Here is a 23,784-nt window from a genome sequence, read left to right as displayed (position 1 = left end):
AGAATCCTAACTGAAATAATGTTATTGATTTGCTTATGTTCAGTTATCAACAATCATAAATCCAAAATACAATGAATATTGCATCTTTTTTTTTAAAAAATGCATTAAATTACATTAAAAACCTGAAACAATGTGAAAGCGCATCAGCCATGACCATTGATAAGAATTTTGCAATCTTCTTAGGCTTCTTTCCATTTTGCTTACATTATAGGCAATTTAAAGAAGGTACAGTATTGCTTGTCCAGGAAAGATACATTTGTTAGGGTTAAGGTCACTTGATTTCATATGGATCTAGTCAACTCTGCAAAGAATATTTGTGACACATGATTTTTGTGCCATAATACATGGGCATAATAAATAATGGGCACATCTTGCATGTTTGTCACATTTGTGGACCTGCTTTTGCAATGTGCATAATAATATATGTTGATGTTGGTTTATCTGTACATATTGACAGGATTTTATTTTATTTTTTTAAATATAAGAAATCTTTCATTTTGTATTATAAGAACTAGCTTAGAAGTAGACTCCTTTTTTTACTTCTTATGTTGTTTTAGACTCACTACTGGCCAAACATAGCTACTGCATGCTAAACCTTTGGAATTCTGAATAATTTCTACCTAATGATTTCCTCTTTCGCAAGAAAAGTCTTTATAACAAAATAAAAGGATTTCCTTTCTCTGGGCATTGTGTATGTCAGTCTCTGCTATGATTTCATTTATTGCCTAGATCTTTTTAAAAAACTGACTTCACAACAGTGAAAGAGCAGAATAATTGCTTTTATTTCAATACCTTCTAGAAGGATTAAAATTTGCTGTTTTTAAAGAAGACAAGTGGAGAATATGAAGACCAGGACTTATTTGGGAGATCAATGTCTCCTGTTCCTCCCCTCCCTCACTGCTCAATTATCTTTCCTAACTATAGTTGTCTAACAGCATTACAAATTATTGTTTTTTTGTATCGCACAGAAAAAGGACTTCCCAAGCAAACAGTTTTTTGTTGTATTTGTCATAAAGCCAGAGGACTATACCTGTGGCAGTTCAATACCACCCTCCATTCAAGGTAGGTGAGTTATGATCAAGAAGGCCAGAAGAATACTGTCTCTCAGAGTTTCTGTTTTGGATTGTAGTTATCCTAGACCTAGACTGTTATGGCAATCACAATGAGACATATATTTAATTTCCTTGAAAGAAGTCAAACTAGGTTCTGGGAAATGGAAGCAAGAGTTTCCAGATGGGCACCCTTCTATGAAGACACACTGACTGAAGTATGAAATAGTGAGGCCACTCAAGCTGTCACTTTAAATGCAGTGTCTTCTGCTCTGACTACCTTTCATGCTGATCTGGTCATGTAAGACGGTGTTAGTCAAGATGCCTTCACAATATAAGGAGTCGTGGCTCAGTTTTTTATCTTTCTAATTCAGGAACAGAGCGTGACCTACACAAATCTCTATGGCAGTAATGGGGAACCTTTGGGCCTGCTAAGGTGGCTTCCTCTTATTTAGGATAGAGGAAAGGCCATTTAGCTGGGAACTCTACCTTGAGATACTTAAATCTCAATTAGCAGCCTCTAAAGGCTTTCCTTCCAGAATAGGAAGTGTAATAGGAAGTGCAAATGTATGTTCTCCCTCCACTTCACTGTCTCTCTTCCCTCTTTCCATTCAAGAATTCTCAACTATTTTGATTTCTTTCTTTCTGGAAGCCATGGTCTAGTACAGTTCTCATGACCTGCAAACTTTTTGCATGATCAAATCATATGTATGTACATGCACGTATGTATTATGTTTCTCCTTTTCAGGAAAGACTAACTACACATGGAACCTTCAACGAATGAAGCATCTTGAAATGACAGTGTTACCTTCAGTTAAAGGTCTTGAAACATAATTCTGTATTTTCCTAAAGTTAACAAAAACCAATGAACCTCTACTATCATTACAGTTACAGTTTTATTAAAATAGTACAAAGTAAGGCATAACATACTCTGGTAATATTATGAGTTTGCACACTAGCATGTGCTAACTGGTTATTTGATTCTCTCATTCTTCAATTTGCTGTAATCCTATTTGGCACAGATTTTCATTCCAGTACAAATACTGGATTTTGAAGAAATGTTTTTTCTTAGAACCACAGAATAGAACAGATGTCTAAGTCTTGATTGCAAGTTACCTTACAAATCTATCTTCCAAGTGGAGAATAATGTTGAGGATTGCATAGAGTAAGAGGAAGAAGTGAGCATTTACCATTTATGCATGAAATTGGAGGAGCGAACAACATGGTAGCAGAGGAGTGAGCTATAATTTTTTCACTACTAATGGTATATGCTTGTGTCTTTTTCCTAGGCACTGTTTATATACATGCCATCCTTTTCAGTTTTCTGACTTTCTTCTCCTTCTACCTGGGTGCGCTAGTGGTTGGATTTGTGCAGTACATCAGGTACATAGACCATTTAACACTATTTATAATAAAGCATGTTTCCATTTACTAAAGTGTTTAGGGCTGTGTGATGGTATAACATATGATCAAGGCACAACACCTGCTTTGGATTATGAAAAATTACAATAGACTAATTAAGAAAGTCTTGTACTGTATGTAGATGAAAGGTTGTGATGACATTAGCACAATAACAATATCATTAATGTGACTGCTTTTATAATACAGTAGAGAGACAAAATGGGTTTTCTGATGGTCCTTCTTCCATATCTACAAGCATTCAAATTACTTAATGTCTGCCACAGAAATAATAAACTGTTTGTCTGGACCATACGTGGTACATCTTTGAATGTTAATTTCCTTCCAACAACGTGGTTCACCACAGTATTCATCTCTAGCCAAAAAGGAATTACCATTAGACATAAAAGCATATTCAGTAATGTCCCTTCATATTTATTGCATCTCCAGCATAGAAAAAGGGACAGCCAATAAGAAGAGTTCAATATGTCCCAAAGATTTGATTTGATTGAGTTTTTAAATAATAAAATATTTAATTTTGCATTTCTTAAAGCTTTGGTTTTCTTATATACATATACTAATTCTGTACTCCATACTACCTATATAGTATTGAAATTTATTTGAATACTAGTGTTTAATTTCCTTATAATACTGAATTGTTGGTTTAGTCTAGGTAAACACGTTGTTGGTCAAAACTTTGTCTAGTACAGATAAAAATTCCACTTCAGTGCCAAATAAGGAACATAACAAATGACTCAATTGAGGATATTGTAATTTGGCAGTTTATTTTGGGGTACTTTTTTAAATGTTTGAAAATATTCTTACATTAATTAATTAAAAAGTCTTTAATTAGTTTAAAAACATTTTTCAAAAAATAAAAAATCCAAAGTCTTTTCCTGCATTTCTAAATAAACATTATTCCAATGAGTATATTTTTTATGATAATGAAAATCAGATTTTAATTTCTTACCTAGAAAGGCCCATACATGTCAAACTACATTAAATACTGGAAACATCATAAAAATTCTATTATAATTAGCTCTAAGAACATACAGGAACTTTAAAGATATTTAATAACATATCTTAACATGAGACCACAATGAAACATATTTAAGATGTATCCAATAATTTCATTCTAATGCAGTCTTGGTATGTCTTAAAATCAGGAAAAGTAAAATCACAATTTTCTTGTGAAGGATGTATTTTTGAAATCATCTTGAATATTTATTCTTTCCTTTTTAAGATCCAGTTAAGTTTTAAAAACTATTTAAATTGAACCAATGTAGGCATAACTCTCAAATGTGAATGTAGAAGCTATATCATTTTCACTACATTTACTCATCCCCCAAACTCAGGGTTAATTTCATCGATCTCTCTAGCTCAACTTTCACCAGGGTGAAACAATTTGAAATATTCATGTCAATTAAGAAATACTTTATTGGGAATAAATTATTACATAATAAGTTATGTAAGAGTGTCAGCACTGAATTTAAAAAATATATTTTTGTCATTTTGTCATTATTATTTGTTATATATTCTGAATATTTACCATATGTTGAAAAATCTCTACAAAATATGATACAGAATTTAAAAGACTCAAAATATTATCTGCATATAATAGATTACATTCATACATTATCATATAGTGTTCCATTAGAATGTCATCACATTGATTTATTCAAAGTATCAATGGTTCCAAAACCAAACTAAATATAGATGAACATAAATGGCATCCTTGACATGTATTCTTTTGCATTTCATAGCAAAAAATACTCCTATTCATAATCACCTGATGATAATTAGAATTAATATGTAACAAAAAATCATGTAACCCAAAAACAAAACAGTTTATATGTTAGCAAAGGCTTTTTGCAATTACCTTTTTCCAAGATAATAAATCTAATAATCAAACAGTATCAGATGCTTGAAATCTTTTTATAAATCCAAATTATGCAGGATATGTTCTTGAACTTTTGTGCCAAAGTAGCTGTTGATTTCTTAGCAGCGGTGTTTTACAATGAAAATGGTCAATAGTTTCACCCAATTCAAAATGATCTTGCCAATTTTTAAAATAACTATTATATAAAAGTTATAATTTTATGATAAATAGTTGCCTCTTACTATTTAGAGACATTGATGACATCTATATGTTTATATTTGTGCTTGATTTCAGATTTCATAGGAAAACATCAATAGGAGGACTTAATGGTGGTAATTATGCTAATATATTGTGTTGCAATTGTAGAGTTGGAAGACATGTCGTGAGTTATTAAGTTCAGTCTTCCATGTGGACCTAAATGTCAAAATATGTTTTGTTAGGGGAACTGTTAAGCTCTGTACCATCATTGCTGTGAGTTGATGCCTTGAAGGAGCCAACTTCCTAGAGAAAGTGCAGATTAGTGACTATAGATATGAATGTTTATCTTTAAATTCAGTTATTTCCTAACTTTCATGCAGTTTCTGAAATAAAATCTGGAATCCTCATCAAATTGATTCTTTTTCCATCTTTTCTCTGTCTCATCATTAAGCCGTGTGGTTGTAAAGTGCAAAGTCACTGACTACATCACTTAGTGATGGCAATCCTGTCCATCCATGATCAGTTGTTAATCAAATCTCAGCCAGTCATTAAGTGAAGACCCCTCCTGTTCCAAGCTATTCTCATCCTCCTTCCAGAGATTCCATCTAATTTATCAAAATCCTTTGTTGAACTACTTAATTTTCTTTGGTTGCATGCCAATCAGGAGAACTCCCACCTGATGTTTATTCATCAGCTACAGTATATAGATACTACCCTGGATATTATTAAAATTTGTTATTTTTTCCAGACAACAAATCAGCAGAATTTTAACATAGAGGTCTACTCAAAACTCTACATGGTACAAAAATGTAGTGTATCCAGGGGATCTACAATATCCCTACAACTGAAGTCTCTTCCATTTCATTCTATTTAGACTTAGATTCTGTTGATTTTCATCTCTGTCACTTCTGCTATGATGAGCCAACTTATATGAATTATTCAAGGCGGCCTTTTCCATTTCCTTGCCCAATCCAACTGTTTATCTGGAAAGCTGAGGAAGGTGTTTATTGACACTTTTTCACCAAAGAACAAGCAGCCTCAGCTATCAAGGGATTTTTGTAATCTCAATGGCCCTGACTTTTTCTTCATTTTTCTTTTTGAACTGAGATGTATAATTCTCCTTGGTATAGATGATAAATCTATGAAATTATATGAGCAAGAAAAGGGGATATTGTATTTTCATCCCTCTATCACCATTATTTTCTCATGTAATCTGTCTCAATCTATACCACATTGCTCAGTTTGTATCTGGGCATTTTATCCTTGCAGTGGACAAGCTTCTGCCTGAGCTATTCTTGGGTTTGAAGTGTGCACCTATGTTCTGTTGGCTGAAGATCCTCCTGAGCTTTTCTGATATTCCTGCAACATATGGAAGAGAACAATAAATGAAGCAACGTTGTCATTCCATATGTTGCAGGAATAGTGGAAAAGCTCAGGAAGATGTTCAGCCAACATAACATATGTCTACACTTCAAATCCAAGAATACACTAAGGCAAAAGCTTGTCCACCCCAAGGATTAAACACCCAGACACAAACTTAGCAATGTGGTATATGCAGTACAATGCTGTGAGCCATGTGCAGATCAGTACATTGGGGAAACAAAATAACCATAAATGCATGGCACAACATAGAAGAATAAACCCATCAGAACTACCTTCAGCAGTCCATCTGCATTTAAAAAACAAAGGCCACTCTTTTGAAGACAGCAAAGTCCACATTTTGGACAGAGAGGACCACTGGCTTGAAAGAGGGATCAAAGGGTCATCTATGTCAAAATTGAACATCCCTCTCTCAACAAATACGACGTCATCTATCTCCAGTCCACAGCACAGTCCCTTCAACATTTCCAAGAAGGCTCCACACTCATTTGCACCACTTAGTTGACCCTGATGACACAAATAAACCTTCATGTGGCCTTAACGACTCACTAAAAGAATGCAAATGACCAGCTGTGTACAAGAAATATAAATCCGTCTATTCCCCACCATCCAGTCAGAGTTGAAGAAGCTTCTTGGATGAGAAGCAAAACTTCTTCAAAGAAAAATTTTAAAAGTCCAGTTGCTTCATGGAAAAGCACCTTTGGGACTATCTCAGGGTGGTTGTATTACAGAATCTTGTGGCTCTGTGCTGTCGCAATTAACTCAGATGCTGTTATATATTTGTGTCCCTTAATGTTCCCTTTTACAAAATATTTATTTTGTTGACATTGCATATATTTTTTTGTATTTTTCCAGCAATTTTTGTATTACAACAACATTGAGCATGCTAACTTCCTCTCACATCGCTTTTTAATGAAAATATTATCCAATACACTTTGACTCTTGTGATTCCTTTCACATGTGTGTATACTTTTTGGGCTACTCCCTGCTAAAGAAGGTTAATAGTTGGAATTATACAAGGCTATTGTAACAATTACACCTAAATAATGTATTTGAAAATCTTTAATTTTGAAAACTTCATACTTCTATTAAATAGAAGTAATCAATTTTATAGACAACAGGAAATAATTTAGGTAATAAAGTAACTTTTAAGAAATAAATTTATTTCTTACAACACAGAAAACTATAAACATTTAATTCATAAGCTCTTTATAATGTGAAGCTTAAATAGAGTCATTAGGTGACTTGTGCATTCTGATTTCCCCAAAGTGGGAATTTTGTTTTCTGCTGCCTGGGTTAGGCCAAGATAATAGAAATGTGGCAATTAAGAAGGCTTCTCAGCCTGAATGGTCCATCCCTAAATCCTTGAGATAGCTCAAGGATTCTGCTCTGGACTTGGCCCTCCACCTTCCTTCTCAAGGATTCATTTTTTGAAATTTGCTATTATCAGAAAGTTGGGTTTTCATCATCTGATAGAAACAGAGGGTATAACATAGTGCTTGGCAATGCCTAAAGCCAAATGGAAGGAGACATCTCTTCTCAATTCTAAATATTTGATTATCCTCTCTATTGGGCATGTTGAAAGTAAAAAGCCATTCCATGTTGGTTTACTTTGTAGGTCCTGGGACTATGACTTCTTCTCATCCTATCACTGCCAGCACCCCTGAAGGAAGCAGCTATGGAGCTATAGGTATAGTAATTCTTCAGTCTCAGAGATGTTTGCTATGTCTGTATCCATTATTTAGCTAGTAAAAATAGTGCATTTATGTCCATGAGCTGTTGCTTGAAGTTGAGGATCAACTTGTCATTTTCAGTTTTGTTTCTCTTCTTTTCTGCTGTATTTTTATTGTAGTCCATTTCTGTATCCCTTTCTGTCCAAATTTTTATGTTCCTTTTCTCACATACACATTTTTTAAAATACTATTTGTCTAATGTGGAGGGAGTCAGCTTTTGGCAGCTGGAAAGATAATTGTTAGTCTCAGAATCATGTAAAATAGGAAGAGCCATGGTACATGCTGTACAAGACAGAGTCAAGATTTACAGCAACAGTAGCTTGAATGATGTTACTTAGTTTGTAGGTAATAAAATGTCTGCATGGACACGACCAAGCTCAGAGAGCACCACCAATCAAACAGTTCTATCATAATCTATCATGTTTGATTGGCTTTCTGACTGTCTATCTATCTTATTTATCATCTATCTATCTATATCGATAGACACACACACACATATATACATACACATAAACACACACACACACACACACACACACACACACACACACACACACATATAAAGAGACAGAGTAGCAATAGAGATATGCTGTAGCTGCCAAAAAAGTTAATGCTGTCCTAGATTGTATCAACAGACGAATGGTATCACATGAAGTATCATGCAAGGTATTAGCAGTATATACTGCACTGTTAAGGCCATACTTGGAATACCACATCCAAGTCTGGTCACCATGATACAAAAAAGATGTTGAGACTCTAGGAAGAGTGCAGAGAAGAGCAACATATAATGAACATTGTGCTGTTGCAGCAAGAGGGGGCTGGCAGTACAGGCTGGCTGAAGCAGCGATGGAGACGACTGGAAGGTGCAGGAGCACCGTGCTACTTGCATTTGCATAGCATTCCCACACCTTCTAGCTTGCCTGTCCTGTCCTGGGCTCTTCCTCGATGTCTGCGGGCTGTAGGGAGGGCCCGGGGGAGGAAAAGTACTGGCTGGTGATGGTGGGAGTAGGTGAGTGGGCAAGTCTGCACTCACCATTCAGTTCAGAGGTCCAGAATGGGGCGTCATCAGTTTTCTTGTCCCTCTCGGTGCTCTGCTCTGACCTGGGCTTGCTGCTGGTGGGTGGGGTCCTCCTCAGGAGATGCCCTTGCCCCATGGGGAGAGCCCAGCACGCACATGCTCTGGGGAGAGGCTTCGAGGCCTGGAAGGAGGGACCCTTCTCTGCTTGGAAGTGGCAGGAGAAACCTGGAGCTCAGCCTCGGGGAGTCCTCTTGTTTGGAGGACGAAGGTGGGGGTGTTGCCTGGTTATTAGGAGCCCGTCTTCCTTGGAGCTCTTTTGGTCTGGGCATCTGACACCACCCGCCCTTCACCAGTCCTGTGACTACTGCAGCTCTGGAATATGGGATTGACTTTCCCACCAACATTAACAAGCCACTGTTAGTCAAAATTCACATTAGGGGTCTGCGGGATTTGAAATTATGAGTTTGGTGGTCCCTGAGGTCCAAAAGGTTGGCGACCCCTGCTCCAAAGCACCTGAGTGTAAGACAAGATGTAACATGGAAACTTATCAAAGAGAAATTCCATCTAAGAACTCAACCTCAACAAATTCTGTTCCTCTAAAATATGCTTCAGATTTCTTTGATTTTCTTTCTCTTTTCTGACAAGAACTGTTTCTTCACCTTTCCTCAACAATTCTTGCCTATTTTGGGCTGTCATCACTGCTTCTGGTTGGCAATATCTTCTCAAAAGCAGAAAAATGTCTTTCACAAGGCGAACATATCTCTGCAGCCTTTGCCCATGTCCCCTTCTCTTATATGGAAGGAATACTTCAACACCATGGTTCAACCCATGGTTAGAAGGAAAATTCATCCCTGCCTGCTTTCTGCGTGGGGTGACAAAGCAACACATCGTATTATGTGCTACAACTGACCCTTGGCATTTGCCTTACTGGAATTAAAAATTTTCCTAGTTGAAATTTATCTCCAAAATATAAATTGAGCGAGTAACTTGTTGTTAAAAGCACTACTACTTATGGAGGGGGGGGGGAGTTCTCATACAAATTATTATTTCTGAGCAAAGGGATGTAGCAGAAAATGAAGACATTGGCAGAATTCATACCCATGTAGGAAACAGAAATGAAGATGAAAGTGAAAATTATGAAGATATGAACTGACGGCGACACTAAAGACATTGGAGAGACATGATGCTCCTTACCTGCTTGAATTTGTTGTTGTTTGGCAGTATAAAAAAACCAATATTCATTGTTCAAACCTTATGAGAAAGACTTTCAACATTACTATAAGGTTGTGTACTGACTCGCATAAAAATGAACAAAACAACCAACTTTTGCACCACATTTTTCATTTTCAGATGAATCAAACTCCAGTGGAGGTCAAGAATTATCAACTCTAGATCGCCGGCCTCCTTGTGGCAGTGATACAGACAGCTCAGTGGAAGAGGAGAGTGATTTTGACACTATGCCTGAAATTGAAAGCAACAAGAATGTAATCCGCACTAAGGTCTCTCTTGCAAATGGCTTTTGCATTTTTATAAGAATGTTTTTAACGTATCCTTTCTCTACATCATTGCAGTTATATTTGAAATGCAACAAACTAAGATCTAATAACAAGGGCCTTCAAACTTGACAAATTTAAGACTTGTGGACTTCAACTCCCAGAATGCCTGAGCTAACATGATTGGAGGCGGAATTCTGGAGTTGAAGGCCACAAGTCTTAAAGCTGTCAAGTTTGAAGACCCCTGATCTAAAGCTTTGCCTTGAGAACGTATTTACATGTTATTGTCAGCTTTTTCTCTATGTTCAAAGAATAAAATATTCTGAAAAATGATGGATTGTAAATATTTAGCTCAGATGTATGTGAGGAAGCAGTATAGAACAGGCTATTCTCTACCAAGGAAATTTGCCCAGAAATTAACCCACTTTTAATCAAAACATAAAGACACCAAAATATATCATTTTTAATCAGAGTGTTTCTGCAAAGATTTGTTGATAGAAAGCTTCTTAGCTATAAATGTCTGGTCCCCAAAGAAGGTTTAATTAATCAGGTTCTCATTTGTTATTTATAATTAGAATTGAATAGTATTGCTTATTTTATTTCCTTGTATTTATCATATTTATTATATTTTTTAATCCCACTATTATTCTATAAATAACTCAAGGCAGCTAATATACCTAATAATCCTTCATCCTTCTATCAAAGTCATCCATTCAGCTTTCCTGCCTAAGGCAGGATTAGAGCTCACAGTCCACTGGTTTTTAGGCCAGTACCTTAACCAGTACACCAAATTGGCCCTATATTTTCACATTTTATTATTAATTGCTCCCAAAATCTAATTTTACAGTGTTATAACCTAAATAAATACATCATAACTATAATTTTAGGATATGAGCTATTAGTTCAGGTAATTGTGTTTTATGCAAACAGTAGCATAGGACAGCAGGTACAAGGTTTATGTGAATTCTTGCTGTTTTGAGTATAAATGAAATTAAAAACAATACAAATTCCTTCTCATACCACCACTGGCTGGTTGTACTCTCCACACTCTTTTTAGGGACCTGTGATCATGAAACAGCACAAGAAGTTTCAGAATCTCCAATCTCTCTCTCACTCTCTCCCCCTCTCTTTCTTCTTCCCATCCTTCCAGCATCATCTTTGTCAGGCAGATTTTAGTCCAACTTAATGGTTGTGACTGTGAACCACTCTGTTTAATCACAAACTGTGTGATTCAATCTTTTCTGTCAAAATATTTACTGTCAAGAGCTGGAGTGAAATAAATCTTTTCTTAATTTATATTGTGCAGAGTTTTTGAATATGGTTCTGGTCACACTGGTAATACAGTATGTTAAAATTCAGGAGATTGTGCTCAGATGCCTTACTTTAAGGGAATAAATTTGGTTTCATGTGCTTGCCTTGACAGGTTTGAATGACATTCCTGAGCTGAAAAGCTAGATTGTATTTTAATTCTTTTAATCTTTTTAAAGACCATGAAGAGCTTGTCCTGTTTCTTTTTAGATGTTCCTTTATCTGTCAGACCTATCCAGAAAGGATCGGAGAATTGTCAGCAAAAAGTATAAAATTTATTTCTGGTAAGTTACTAACAAGTTAATGGAACTCATTTTTAAAAAAATTGAACTCATTTTTCTCTTCTTCTCATAAGTTAAACAGAATCCTTTCAGGAATTTTTCTTTGTGAAATAAGAGTCTCATACTGGTTAAATATGGGTTTCCCAGGGCCAAATTGGATAATTTTGCCTTGATGAACCTAGAAGAGAAGTAGATTTCATTGTTTAATTGTTTCTGGGGTGAGTGCCCAGAATGGGCAGATTTTATACTGAGTAACAGGGACATGAGCTTTAGAGGCAATGACCTCAGCACTCTGCATAGTAACCAGAAATGTACTGGCAGCCAACCTCAATATGAATGTTAGCCCTTTAGGCCTGGTCAGGAATGATTGGAATGCTATTTTATTGATTTAGGCCAATGTTTCTTTTTCTTTTTTTTAATAAAAGTTTTATTTAAGTTTTCACAAAACATACAAATAAAATATCTTTTTTTGAGAATAGCGTGGCCCCGGGTTATCACTTCTCCATACAGACATAAACTCGATACATATTTATCTTATACATACTAATCCATATCTTATAACTATTTTCACAATTTTTTCAATAGCTTTTCCCTTTCTTTACTTCCTATAGCCTTATTTTAAATTATCTTATTTATTATTTAAATTATTACCTTTCTTAATTAAATTATTTTTTTTTCTGATTTTTAAAATCTTTCTAATCAATGTTTTTATACTTTCGTCTGTCCTGTTTAAAATTTCATATTATATAAAGCAAATTTTCCCCTGTAATTACTAGACTGGAATATAACACCTTTGTATCTTTTTTCAACTCTTATTTAAAAATTTAAGTTACATCTTTACAGTTATAAGATTCATTTTCTAACCTCTATTTTATATCACATACCTATTTTCAATCGAATTCTGCTTGGTACATTCCCTTAAAATACACACTGAATTCTTAAAAGAAAAAAGTATATATATAAAGCACAACTTCCTTATCGTGGGAAAATACCCGAACAAAGCTGAATATCATATATATATATATATATATATATATATATATATATATATATATATATATATATCAGGCTTGTGTATTGTGTTCATCTGCGAGTCAGGTTTTCATAGCCGTTTCTGTTTTAAATTTGGTGCTAGCCTACTGCTGTGTTAGAATGGTTTTTTTCTTCATCCTGATTGGTTGGGAGTCTTGGTCTGTGTTTATTGGTCTTGGAGTTTGCTGTGTTCTGCTTGATTGGTGTTTCTAATATCTTCTGTCTGTTTTGTAGCATTTTTTGATTGGCTGTCAACATTGTGTTTCTGTATTGGAGGCTTTTAGTGCACCTTGGCTTCGGGTAAAAGGACGGCTATCATTTATTAGAAAGCTAGGTTTAATCTGGATGCCTGGTTGGGATGTGTTTGAGCTGGAGGTATCAGGTGGGGTCTGTTTGTGACCAGGTGTTTGCTTGGCTTGTGGTGTGGAGATTTATATATGTGTGTGTGTGTATATATATGTATAACAATAGTCAATGGAATAAATATTCTATTCAAGTACAGCTCTGCCATTAATATTAATAACAATCTTTTACATTTCTATTTCTTTTAACAAACATTACCTAGTAATATCAGTTGTCTTTCACTTTAATCATCTATATTTCATATTTTACTTATTACTGTCTTTAAATAAAAACCAAACAATAGTTATTAACAGTAGTCAATAAAGTTATTATTCTTATTCAAGTTTATCTTGTCAACTGATAAAAATCTTCCATGTTTCTTTTCAGTTTTTTTAAACATTCTTTTTAAATCATTGAGAGCCTTATTCTCTTTACAAACAAATATTCCACTACACATCAATAGAAATTTTTTCTACCACTTTAATCATCTAACATATTTTCTAACCCTTTTCTGTTTCTAATATAACAAAGCTATCCCATGCACCCTTTCAGAATCCTCTCAAGTTAAATTTTAACCATTGTCTCTGTGTCTTTTAAATAGGTTTATACCTTTAATTCTTGTATGCTTTTCCTGTACCTCTATATCTTGTTTCTATCTTTTGTAGCTTCTTTTCCTTTCCCTCTTCCCTCTCTTCTTCTCCCTCCCTTTTTTATTCCCTTTTCTATTTGATTCTCCCTTCTGTGATCCTCCCTTCTGCTTCTTCTTGATATTATTACTTTTCAAATTACTCTTTTTTTTGGTTGTTGCTTCAGTGCTTAAGTTTTTAACTCCCTTTCCCCGCTTTCCCTTTTTTATCCCGCTTAAATCATTATTGCTTCATCATTAAAGATGGCTTCTTCGTTGTCCCTTCTTGTTCTGCCAGAGTTTCTTGTTTTTCATAGTTCAAGTTCTCTGTTTCTAAAAACTGAAATACGAAGCCAAAAGATCCTTTTCCATTTTGTGCTTCTTCTTTTTGTTCTTTAAGTCTCATTTTTAACTCTTGAAGGAGTGATGTCATTTTAAAAAAATTTAAACAACCCCCAATTGATTTTATTTTATTTCATTAGGATCCTCCATCCCAAGTTCCAGGAATCATCCAATAATCCAAAACTGTTTCTAGCTTCTTTTCTCACTTTCTCTTTCCAGGGGCTTTATTATCTTGTAACAAAGTTTCAGCTACAATGTATCTTTTGGAAGCCTTGTTAAAATTCCACTGTCAATTTTTTTTTAAGTTCCAGGTGGTCTCCTTCATTTTCCAGATTCCACCCTCTTTTTTCCTGTTCCCCTCCTCTGTTTTCTTTCTTTTTTTAAAGAGAGTTTTTAAATTATCCAAGAATCTTTATCCCTTTGACACTTTATTTTCAGCTAGAAATAGCCTATTAATGTCGAAGTGGATTAGTATCAATTTCTTATTCGAATCTCTTCTTCTTAATGTTCCAAGTCAATTAAAACTGTCAATGTGAGAGGAAAAAAAGCTAATTCCCTTTCTCTTTCGCCGCTTAAAATCTTTTTTAGGAATAGTATTAGTCTTTAGAATTCAGGTTCCAGGTACCTTAAATAGATGTTCTCCATTCAACCCGGTCAGTCAAACTTTCTTCTTTAAACTTCCTCCTGCACAATCTTGTCTGGTCGGGTTCTTCTTTGAGGTGGCCATTTCTGGCCACCGCTGCAACTGCCTTTGGGAAAGGGAGTAATGGCCAGCCGAGGAGGAGAGATGCGGCTCTCTTCAACCCCGCTGATGGCTCCCCCTTCTTCGTAGAGGTCTACAAGGTGGCTTCAACACCAAATCCGAGCAGCTCGGGGCACTCCAGCGGCGAGCACGGATCAAAATTGCAGACAATCGCGATTTTGGTTCATCACCGAAGAAGCCCAAACCGGAAGTCCCCCAGGCCAATGTTTCTTAAATTGTAGCCCAAGGACCCCTGAGCGTCCCACAAGACATCTTAGAGATCTATGAAATCAAATTATTTGCCAGTGTTAGGAATAACAAGGTTACCTAACGTAGTTTGGGTAAAATAATATATATAAACTATGATTGTAAGTTTAAGTGTGTGTCACTTTAAACTGCAAAGCATGTAATTTTGGGTGCGGTGTGAAACCGCCATAAGAGGGAGCAATAGAACCTGCTGGATTGCTGACTATTGCTGGTTTGATGGATTGATGGTTTGCTAACTGCGTGTTCCCTACTGCTGAGTTGCTGAACGTCGAAGGAAGAAAGGAGGTTTGACTTCTTCATATCTCTACTGCAAGGAGATATATTACTGGACTGATATTTGTAAGTTTACTGACCTCTCTTTTTCGACACTGGACTTTGCAACTGAATGATATATGGACTGTTTTGACTATGCTATAACTATTATTGGAATAAACTATTTAACTAGCACAGTGTATCTGTTTTACTGAGTGTAAGCTACAAAAACGTTTATCTCACATATTTTGCCTGACTGCCGTGCAGATTCTGCTAGGGTATATCCCTAACAGCCAGGTATTAAAGATGCTAGCAAAAACTGAAAAAGACACACTTCTCATCATTATTTTTTAATTTGTTAAATAGTATCAAGAAATATAACCCATGCAAAGACAACTTCTTTTGGGGTCCTCCATCATTTTTAAAGTGGAAAGAAATCCTGTGAGGAAAAAGGTTAAGAAACGCTGATATAGGCTATAGTAACAGAGATTTTCTCTTTGTTGCCTTCTCCCCAGAGAATTAATGCAGGGACACTCTGGGTTTCTAATGTTTTCTTCATTTCCTAGGCTTAAAAACATGTTTTGCTAACTGATAACTGCACAGTTTTTCCATGGTTGTTTCCGTGGCTCTCAATATGTGCCACTTTGCTGAATTGATCCAAGCAGATAAGTGCATTTTGAATAGTCCAAATAGTTTTTAGAATTAGATCAAAATAAAGTAAAATTTTCTAGTGTGGTCTCCAAATGTAGAAAAGACCTGTTTTCTTCCTATTCAAATACTAATTAGGTCTGACCCTGCTTAGTTTTTCGAGAATCACTGTAATTAACAATAGGAATAGAAGAAATAATTATTATTGTCATTGCTTCTGACACTTATATATACATACAGGCATGTATTTCACATAAGCATTTATTTGGGGCAGTTTGGCTTTGGTTGGAATTTTAACTTTAGGTTAACAGCTTTAGAAATGTGGGTTTTTGTGTTTTTTATGTCTCTATCTTTTTCTCCACCCTTTTCCTATTGCTGAGGGGGCTTATCATAAATTCTGGATCACCTTGGCGTTTATAGTCATGTTAACTCTATGTTTGGTTTAAGCAATTAATTTTTGCTTTCTTTACTCCAATGAGACCATTTATTAAAGTTCAGTGGAAACACACACATTATTAAATAAGATGCTTTGTTTTCTGTAGGAACATCATCACAATTGCTGTTTTCTATGCTTTACCTGTGGTCCAGTTGGTGATCACATACCAAACGGTGAGTTCCTGTGCCTTCTGAGCACAGACTAAGTTTCCAGGTTAATATCTTTTTCTACTTTTTACCCCCAGCCCTATTGCTTTGCAAACTGTTTTTAAGTTCAGTTCCAATTATATACGTTTTGGCTTTTATAGCGATGCCATGTACTGCTGAGAGCAGGAATCTCACTCTTAGACAAACTACACTGAAAGGATATAACAAACAGCATTTTCAACATTTCACCCAGGCCTGCATGAGAATGCCTATTACCTCAAGAGCATTTTATTTTAGTCTGTTCATTTTAGTGATTAGTAAAACCTGTGTTTTATTTGACCTCTTACAGAAATGAAGTATCGAAATAAAATGAGTTGAAAGCTACAATATTATTGATAGTCAAATCTGCAATGCTCCTTTCTCCTTTATTAATCTGGGTTTAATGTAAAAGATACTCAACAAAGTTAAACAACTGTCATCAAATTTCTTGGTAACCAATTTTTGCTTGGTCCCTAACACTCAAAAAAATCCTAGCAGAAGGCCCTATTATGGAGAGTTTCTGCTTCTTATTTATTGTTACGGTGGTCACATCCAGCCATATGATTCTAGAAGAGGCTGATTATACCGTATCTGTGGTGGAATTTGATTTTGAGTTGAGGGGAGGAGGCTGAGTAGCCAGAGTCCCTTGTGAGGAGGAAGAGATTGAAGGGTGACCCTCTCTAAAACTTCACAATATTTATTTAGTGGTTGTACAGTAGATGCTTTAGTCTGGCAAGATCCCTATCTATAGGCAAACAACAATAAACATACTCTGATCATCTCATCATGTCATTTCTGGTTGTTTGCACCTAACCCAAGCCTTCCATATGATCTCCTTGCTTTGGCCACTGGAATTGGAAAATAACCACAAAAAGTGGTTATGCTTGGCTTCCTCCAACTCTGACTTCCAATTTCTCCCAGCAAATTATTTCTGTCTCTGTTTGCCTTACTTTTCAAGCTTTCTAATTAAAGTCCGAAGGAGACATAAAAGGAGGGAGGAGAGGGGAAAGAAACTATGCATCTCCTTGTCTTGATGGTAAGGACATGGAGTAGTGGAGAGCATTGTAGCTTCAAATGAATATTCCCTATATTTAGACAATAGGAAGAGAAATGAATGGAAGTAATTCCCCAATTAAGACCTATAATGCCTGTTACGTATTTATGTTTCTTCATGAAAAAATTGAATGCATGTGCATAGGAAATGGAAATGCATTGCTGTGGTGGAAAAACTAAGATGGCACAGAAATAACACTTGTCAACAAAGATTTTGCTTCCTGAACTCTTTGGAGTGTATCTTACAGATTTTTGGCTGCTAATTGTGAAAATAATCTGTAATTTAATCTATCACATACTGTTCTACAGAAATCTTCTGTTTTTACACAATGGCAATTTACACCCTTCAGTACCTGTTGGCTATGCTGCACACATGAAAGAAACATACCAAACCATGGAACTGTTGTTAAAGTACATCCAGTACACCAAATATAACTGGAATATCTGTGGGGATCTAAAAGTAGTGGCTCTGCTGCTTGGGATGAAGCTCAGATATACCAAATATTGCTTGGCTGTTGATTGTCTTAGCTGAGATGTGCAATAAATATAAGTAAAACGTTATGCCGAGTTGTTATTTTCCCCCCCCCTCCCCTTTTTAGGTGGTGAATATAACTGGAAATCAGGACATCTGCTATTATAACTTCCTTTGTGCTCATCCACTGGGAGTCCTGAGGTGTGCATGAAGATCGTTCCTAATTTGTGGCTTGGGTTTTAATTTGAGTTTCTTGTTGTGTAATTGGGAAATGGGGGTGGACATTTTCTGTGGGGTAAGTGGTTTGCAATGAATATAATTTTTTGCATGAAGTTTAATGTTTATAGACTTGTAGAATATAAGGATTGGAATGCATCTCTAGTCCAACTTTCTGTTCACTCCTGAATCCATTACTATAGCAGTATTGATTGAAGACTAATAACATCATTTAATAAAAACAGAATAAAATCCTGTAAAAGAAATACTGACAAAACCAAAAGCCAAACAAAAGGAAGCTCTGACTTTACTATTTTTAACTTGAATTGAAGGAATTTGACACACACATATAGAGGCAAGTTACATGCACATTTAGTGGGTGGGGGCAAAATTTCCAGGTCTGATAGTAGTGACTTGGGTTTTAATTTGAGTTTTTTGTTGTATAATTGGGAAATGGGGTTGTGGCAAGTGTAGTCCTGGATTCCATTCCCCCAAGGCACCCCCAATAGTAATTTTGGGGGGAAATACTGTAAATTGGAACAACTATATACAACTATATTTCTTCCTCAGTTCTTGATTATGAAAACATTTCAGATGGCTGTACCTGGGTTTGCAGTCCTGGGGCCTGGGGTGTCAGATTATTTCATTTTCCTCACTTTTTCTCACAATGTTAGCCGAGCAAAGCCAGTGTTATCGCTGCTGGCTCCATGGCCTTGCAAAAGACAGCTTTGCACATGGGATTAGGATGACCCTTTAAATAAACAGAAAAAAATACTATTTTACATAGTTGCATTCCCTTACAATTACTTTATATGCTCAATTCCAGACACTATATGGCTTTTTTACTTTTCCGCAGTGCTTTCAACAACATCCTCAGTAACATTGGCCACATGCTGCTAGGTATCCTTTTCCTGTTGATTGTATTATGTAGAGACCTTCTTCATCGTCGCTCCTTGGAAATGAAAGATATCTGTGCAATGGTATAACCCCCTACTTTATTGCTGGGTAAAGGTGGCCTCTGTTTTTCTGGTTCTTACAATGCCAGTGAAGCCAAGGATTTTGCTAAAGGAAAGGATCCTTTCTGTTATTTTTCCTTCATAGAGCTATGCCTTTGGGCAGATTGCAATCTCATGGTTATTTTACAAGGACTTTGTTTTAATAACCAGGCAGTTGAATTAAAAAGACCTGGCATTTGTGTTGGGGAAGGTGTTTAATTTTCCTCTAGGAGCATCTTGCTCAAAATTATTTTCCCTAAGTTCTTTTCTCTCAGTGAGAGGAGATCTCTGAGTTTCACTTGCCTTCAAACTAGAAAGTTTCTGTGGGGAAAAGGCTGAGCATTGAGAGCAACTAGTGAGAAGTTTGAGGCGGCCAAGACTGAGTTGCAAAGAAACCCCAGGCAGGAAAGAGAGGCTGAATATGGGTGAGGAGGGGGTGACTTTAGAGAGGTGGGAGGGAGTGGGAGCATGGGCAAAATCAAGAAAATTTTTGCAAAAACACATCAAACAGTAAATTTATTTTAAGAAGGCAATTCACCTTTCATATTTTTCACATGGAAGTAAAAGACCACATCAAGTTGTACTGTTTGTATGGTAAAGTGTGGTCTACTTTCTTCAGTTAGTTATTTGATAATAATTTTAGTTGCTGTTAATTGGGTGTTAATTGTTTTATCTATTCATTTAATTACTTGTTCTGAATGAAAGAAATAAGTTATAAAATAGTGCTTGGTTCTTCCTGTCTTTTCTTACCTTTAAGGAATATGGGATCCCTAAGCATTTTGGCCTCTTCTATGCCATGGGTGTTGCTCTAATGATGGAAGGTGTCCTCAGTGCTTGCTACCACGTTTGTCCAAATTACACTAATTTCCAGTTTGGTAAGTGGAGGGGGCTTTTTCCAGTCAAGACCTGTCAAAGCCTTCTGGCCTTTTGAGCAGGTTGGGTTTAGTGGCATCTCAAGATTTTAGAAAAAGAAAAGCAAAAGAGTTAAGCAAACAGTTAAGGAATCAGTTTCTAACATTTCATCACTGTATTAGGTTTGCATGCTATTAGCCTAAAAAAACCCAGCTTTTTTGTTTTCTTTCTGAAAACTAGAATTACAAGAGATGTTCAGTTGACATAAGAATGTTGAATAAGTGGCTTCGTTCACAGAACGGACTGTAACACAATCAAACCTTCTCCATTTTAGATGTATATATTGTGCAAACGCAGCTTATGTATGTAATTTTCTTTTGGAGGAGGGGAGGAGTGGGGTCTTGCTTTATACCGGTAATCCTCTACTTACAACCATAATGGAGTCTGGAATTCCATCATAAATCATGATGGTCATAAGTAAAGGCACCCATGTGTGACCAGACCTGATTTTACATTTTTTAATGGAGATCTTTAAGCAAGTATCTCAGTCATTAAGTAAATGTGTTCATAAGAGAACACTGTGGTTATTAAGTGAACCAGTAGATTCCTATGGATGCTTTTTGCCAGAAACCAAACAAAAAGGCCAAAAAACAGCAAACAACTGTTGTAAGTCATGAATGCTGCAACTGGCAATAAAGGTGAGCTGGTGATATGTGTATATGTTGTGTATGTACATGCATGTACATGCGTGCAACCATCAGAACTCCAGCAACAGGTCAGGTTTTGATGGGTCTGGTTGTTAAGCAAGGATTATCTGTATTTTAAAATTGCTGTCTGTCCTCTTGATTTTAACAAACTAATTGAGTAAGATGCATAAAATTGTGCTGTTACCAATTCTAAAAAACAATTATAAATATACAAAAACAAAATGTGTTTTTATACAGTAACCAGTTTTTTACTATAACTAAGAGGTCTTGAGGTTCCTCTGCTGGCTATTGGTTTGAAAAATTAATTCCTCATACCTTTAGTCACTAGTTCCTATGGTCTTTATGCTACAATCAAAAGGGCTTAGACGTCTTGCTCTGAAATTAACATTGCAATCTGGAGAGTGGGTTTTATTTTAGTATCTGGCCTCATTCTGGCAGTCTCAGCCCTCTACAACAACAGATCTTTTAATGATTAATATTATTAGTTAATAGTTGGTCTAGAGTGATAGTTATCTCTTTAATGTTAACAGAAGTAACCATGATAAAAATTGTTCTGTTTTCTCTTCTTTTGGCAGACACCTCTTTCATGTATATGATTGCAGGATTGTGTATGCTAAAACTATATCAGACTCGCCATCCTGACATCAACGCCAGTGCTTACTCAGCCTATGCATCCTTTGCAGTCGTTATTTGCCTTGCTGTACTTGGAGTGGTAGGATTGTGTCTTATGCAATGATGCTATTGTACATAGAGTCCAAGTAAGGCAGAATTTCGGGAGGGGGGGAACACCTCTGTGGACACTCATGAACTTAAACTTAACTTTCACTGATGCCAAACAGGAAAAAAAAGCAGCTATAGATGCTCAAGTAGAGGTACGATGGCTTAGCAGTTAAAGGCACTGAGCTTGTCAGCTGGAAACCTGACAGCCTGGGTTTGAGACCTGAACATTGCACAGTATGAACGCCTGTTACTTGCTCCAGCTCCTGCCACTTGGCAGTTCAAAAGCATGCAAATGCAAATTGATAAATAGGTACCATATTGGTGGGAAGGTAACATTATTCTTTGTGCCTCTATGTATATAGTCATGTTGGCCATGTGACCATGGACCAAGTGTTTTTGGACAACCCTGGCTCCTTTGGCTAAGAAACTGAGATGAGCACTGCCACCTAGAATCACATACAACTAGATAGAGAAAACCTTTACCTTTATAAGTGCTCAACCCCATCCATTTGAAAATTTGGGGTATCCTTGAAGGATATCCAGAAGCTGCAGCTGGTGGAGAAATAGTATAGAAATAGGAGAAATAGCATGAATAGTTCTAGATACCCCAAGGATTGTGCATGCTGTATGAATTTCATTGGGGGCCAATTTACTTCTAGATCCAATTTAAGGTGTTCATTATCACCCTTAAAGTCCTTCATGGCATGGGACCAGGTTACCTGAAAATCATCTTGTCCCAATGATGTATTGTAGAGCTTCCCATCTGGTCAGGCATAGAGATATGTTATGGATGCATCAGTTAAAAAATTCTGACTGAATGAAAGATAGAACTATGTATTAATAAATAACAATGTCATATGTTCTTGTAGAAAGTATTTTAAGTATCATAGCCTAGAGAGTGCTTTTCTCAGAATCCAGGATCAGTCCCTGATTTAATGAAATTATCCAATCAGTAAGTAAAAACAGTTCAAAAAAAGTAAAAATAATAAACTGTAATAATAAACTATTTACAGCTCAAATACAACTCATTGCCTTAATAAAATAATCCAAAGCTGCATCTACATTTAGTTTGCATTTAGATTTATGGAAATGCAATTTGAGTATGATTATATTAAAATATAAATTAGACAATTACCTATTCCCATCCCTATTCTACAGCTGCATTACTAAGTTACTGTTAGATTTTTCTGATTATGTTAATTATTGGTTTATTGGTATGTCTCGCCAATCCTTTCTAATCATCAAACTTAGTTTAAGTTGGAAAAAAGTTCACTATAAAGTTTTTAATATTTTTTTATTTGAAAGCCAGGATATATTACTCGTGTCCGATATTGGGATAACTATTTATTTATTCCTTCCAAGGTTTTTGGGAAAAATGTGTGGTTTTGGGTCCTTTTCTCCATCATCCATGTTGTGGCCTCTCTTGGTCTTAGCACCCAGATTTACTATATGGGTCGTTTTAAGATAGGTAAGTTTTACTTGGAAGTAAATCTAATTAAGATCCAATTATTTTAGGATTTTAGCCCAAACATTGTTGAATAGCAGACACAATAGTTTTATATTTTGGAGAATCTGCTGCATAAGCAATATACTAAGCAATGTATAAATTTTGTAAGAAATTAGAGATTTGCCAAACTGATTAATATAATCATCCATGGATATATGTTGGTGTGTGTGTGGGTGTATATTCTATGTAAAGTCAAATATAAGGTAATCAGTGAAGAAGCAAACCCTTGAAGTTTGAACTAAAATAAAATGAAAATGTGCCACTGTCAGGTAAACTTGGAAAATTAAAACATGAAAATTGAGGGTCAACCTACCTCTGGATGGGCTTATCCATGACTATATACAATATTTTTTGTTTTCTTTATTTAGTTAATTAAAAAATATTTTTTAAAAAGAAATTATCCTGAAGACTGCTGCTTGCATGAAAGAAAAATAGATTAGCTTTATTTAGTGTTACGAGACCCCAGTTACTTAAGTCTATCTACAAGTATAATGTGCTATCTTTCAATTGGCCGAGGTAGTAAATTGCTCAGTTCAGAATTAAAAGAAAAATATAGATGAACTGAGAGGAAGAAAGTAATAAAAACTTTGAGAATATCAGCCTAGTTAATAAGACTATGTTACATGTTATATAAGGACCTGCTAAGTAAAAAAA

The 23,784-nt window shown here is 35.7% G+C and overlaps 1 protein-coding gene across 8 annotated transcripts in view; it reads left to right on the top strand.

Moving 5' to 3' along the window:
- Positions 1-23,784, top strand: part of SIDT1 (SID1 transmembrane family member 1) — a 65,970-nt gene that overhangs the window by 24,175 nt on the left and 18,011 nt on the right. For 5 of the 8 annotated variants that reach the window (XM_087926184.1, XM_087926183.1, XM_087926181.1 and 2 more), the window contains 13 exons: positions 969-1,062; positions 1,798-1,869; positions 2,339-2,432; positions 4,621-4,658; positions 7,523-7,594; positions 10,006-10,154; positions 11,667-11,740; positions 16,530-16,596; positions 18,261-18,334; positions 19,206-19,329; positions 20,102-20,219; positions 21,479-21,615; positions 22,986-23,091. In XM_087926184.1, the coding sequence (XP_087782310.1) occupies positions 969-1,062; positions 1,798-1,869; positions 2,339-2,432; positions 4,621-4,658; positions 7,523-7,594; positions 10,006-10,154; positions 11,667-11,740; positions 16,530-16,596; positions 18,261-18,334; positions 19,206-19,329; positions 20,102-20,219; positions 21,479-21,615; positions 22,986-23,091 (1,219 nt within the window). The remainder of the gene's footprint in view (positions 1-968; positions 1,063-1,797; positions 1,870-2,338; positions 2,433-4,620; positions 4,659-7,522; positions 7,595-10,005; positions 10,155-11,666; positions 11,741-16,529; positions 16,597-18,260; positions 18,335-19,205; positions 19,330-20,101; positions 20,220-21,478; positions 21,616-22,985; positions 23,092-23,784) is intronic. The other 3 variants (XM_087926185.1, XM_087926182.1, XM_087926179.1) reach the window with 1 other exon arrangement.

Source organism: Pseudonaja textilis, chromosome 2 (genome assembly GCF_049901715.1).
Source record: "Pseudonaja textilis isolate UNSWEBS1 chromosome 2, rPseTex1.2, whole genome shotgun sequence".
Lineage (NCBI taxonomy): Eukaryota > Metazoa > Chordata > Lepidosauria > Squamata > Elapidae > Pseudonaja > Pseudonaja textilis.
This window is presented reverse-complemented; position numbering and strand designations above follow the sequence as displayed.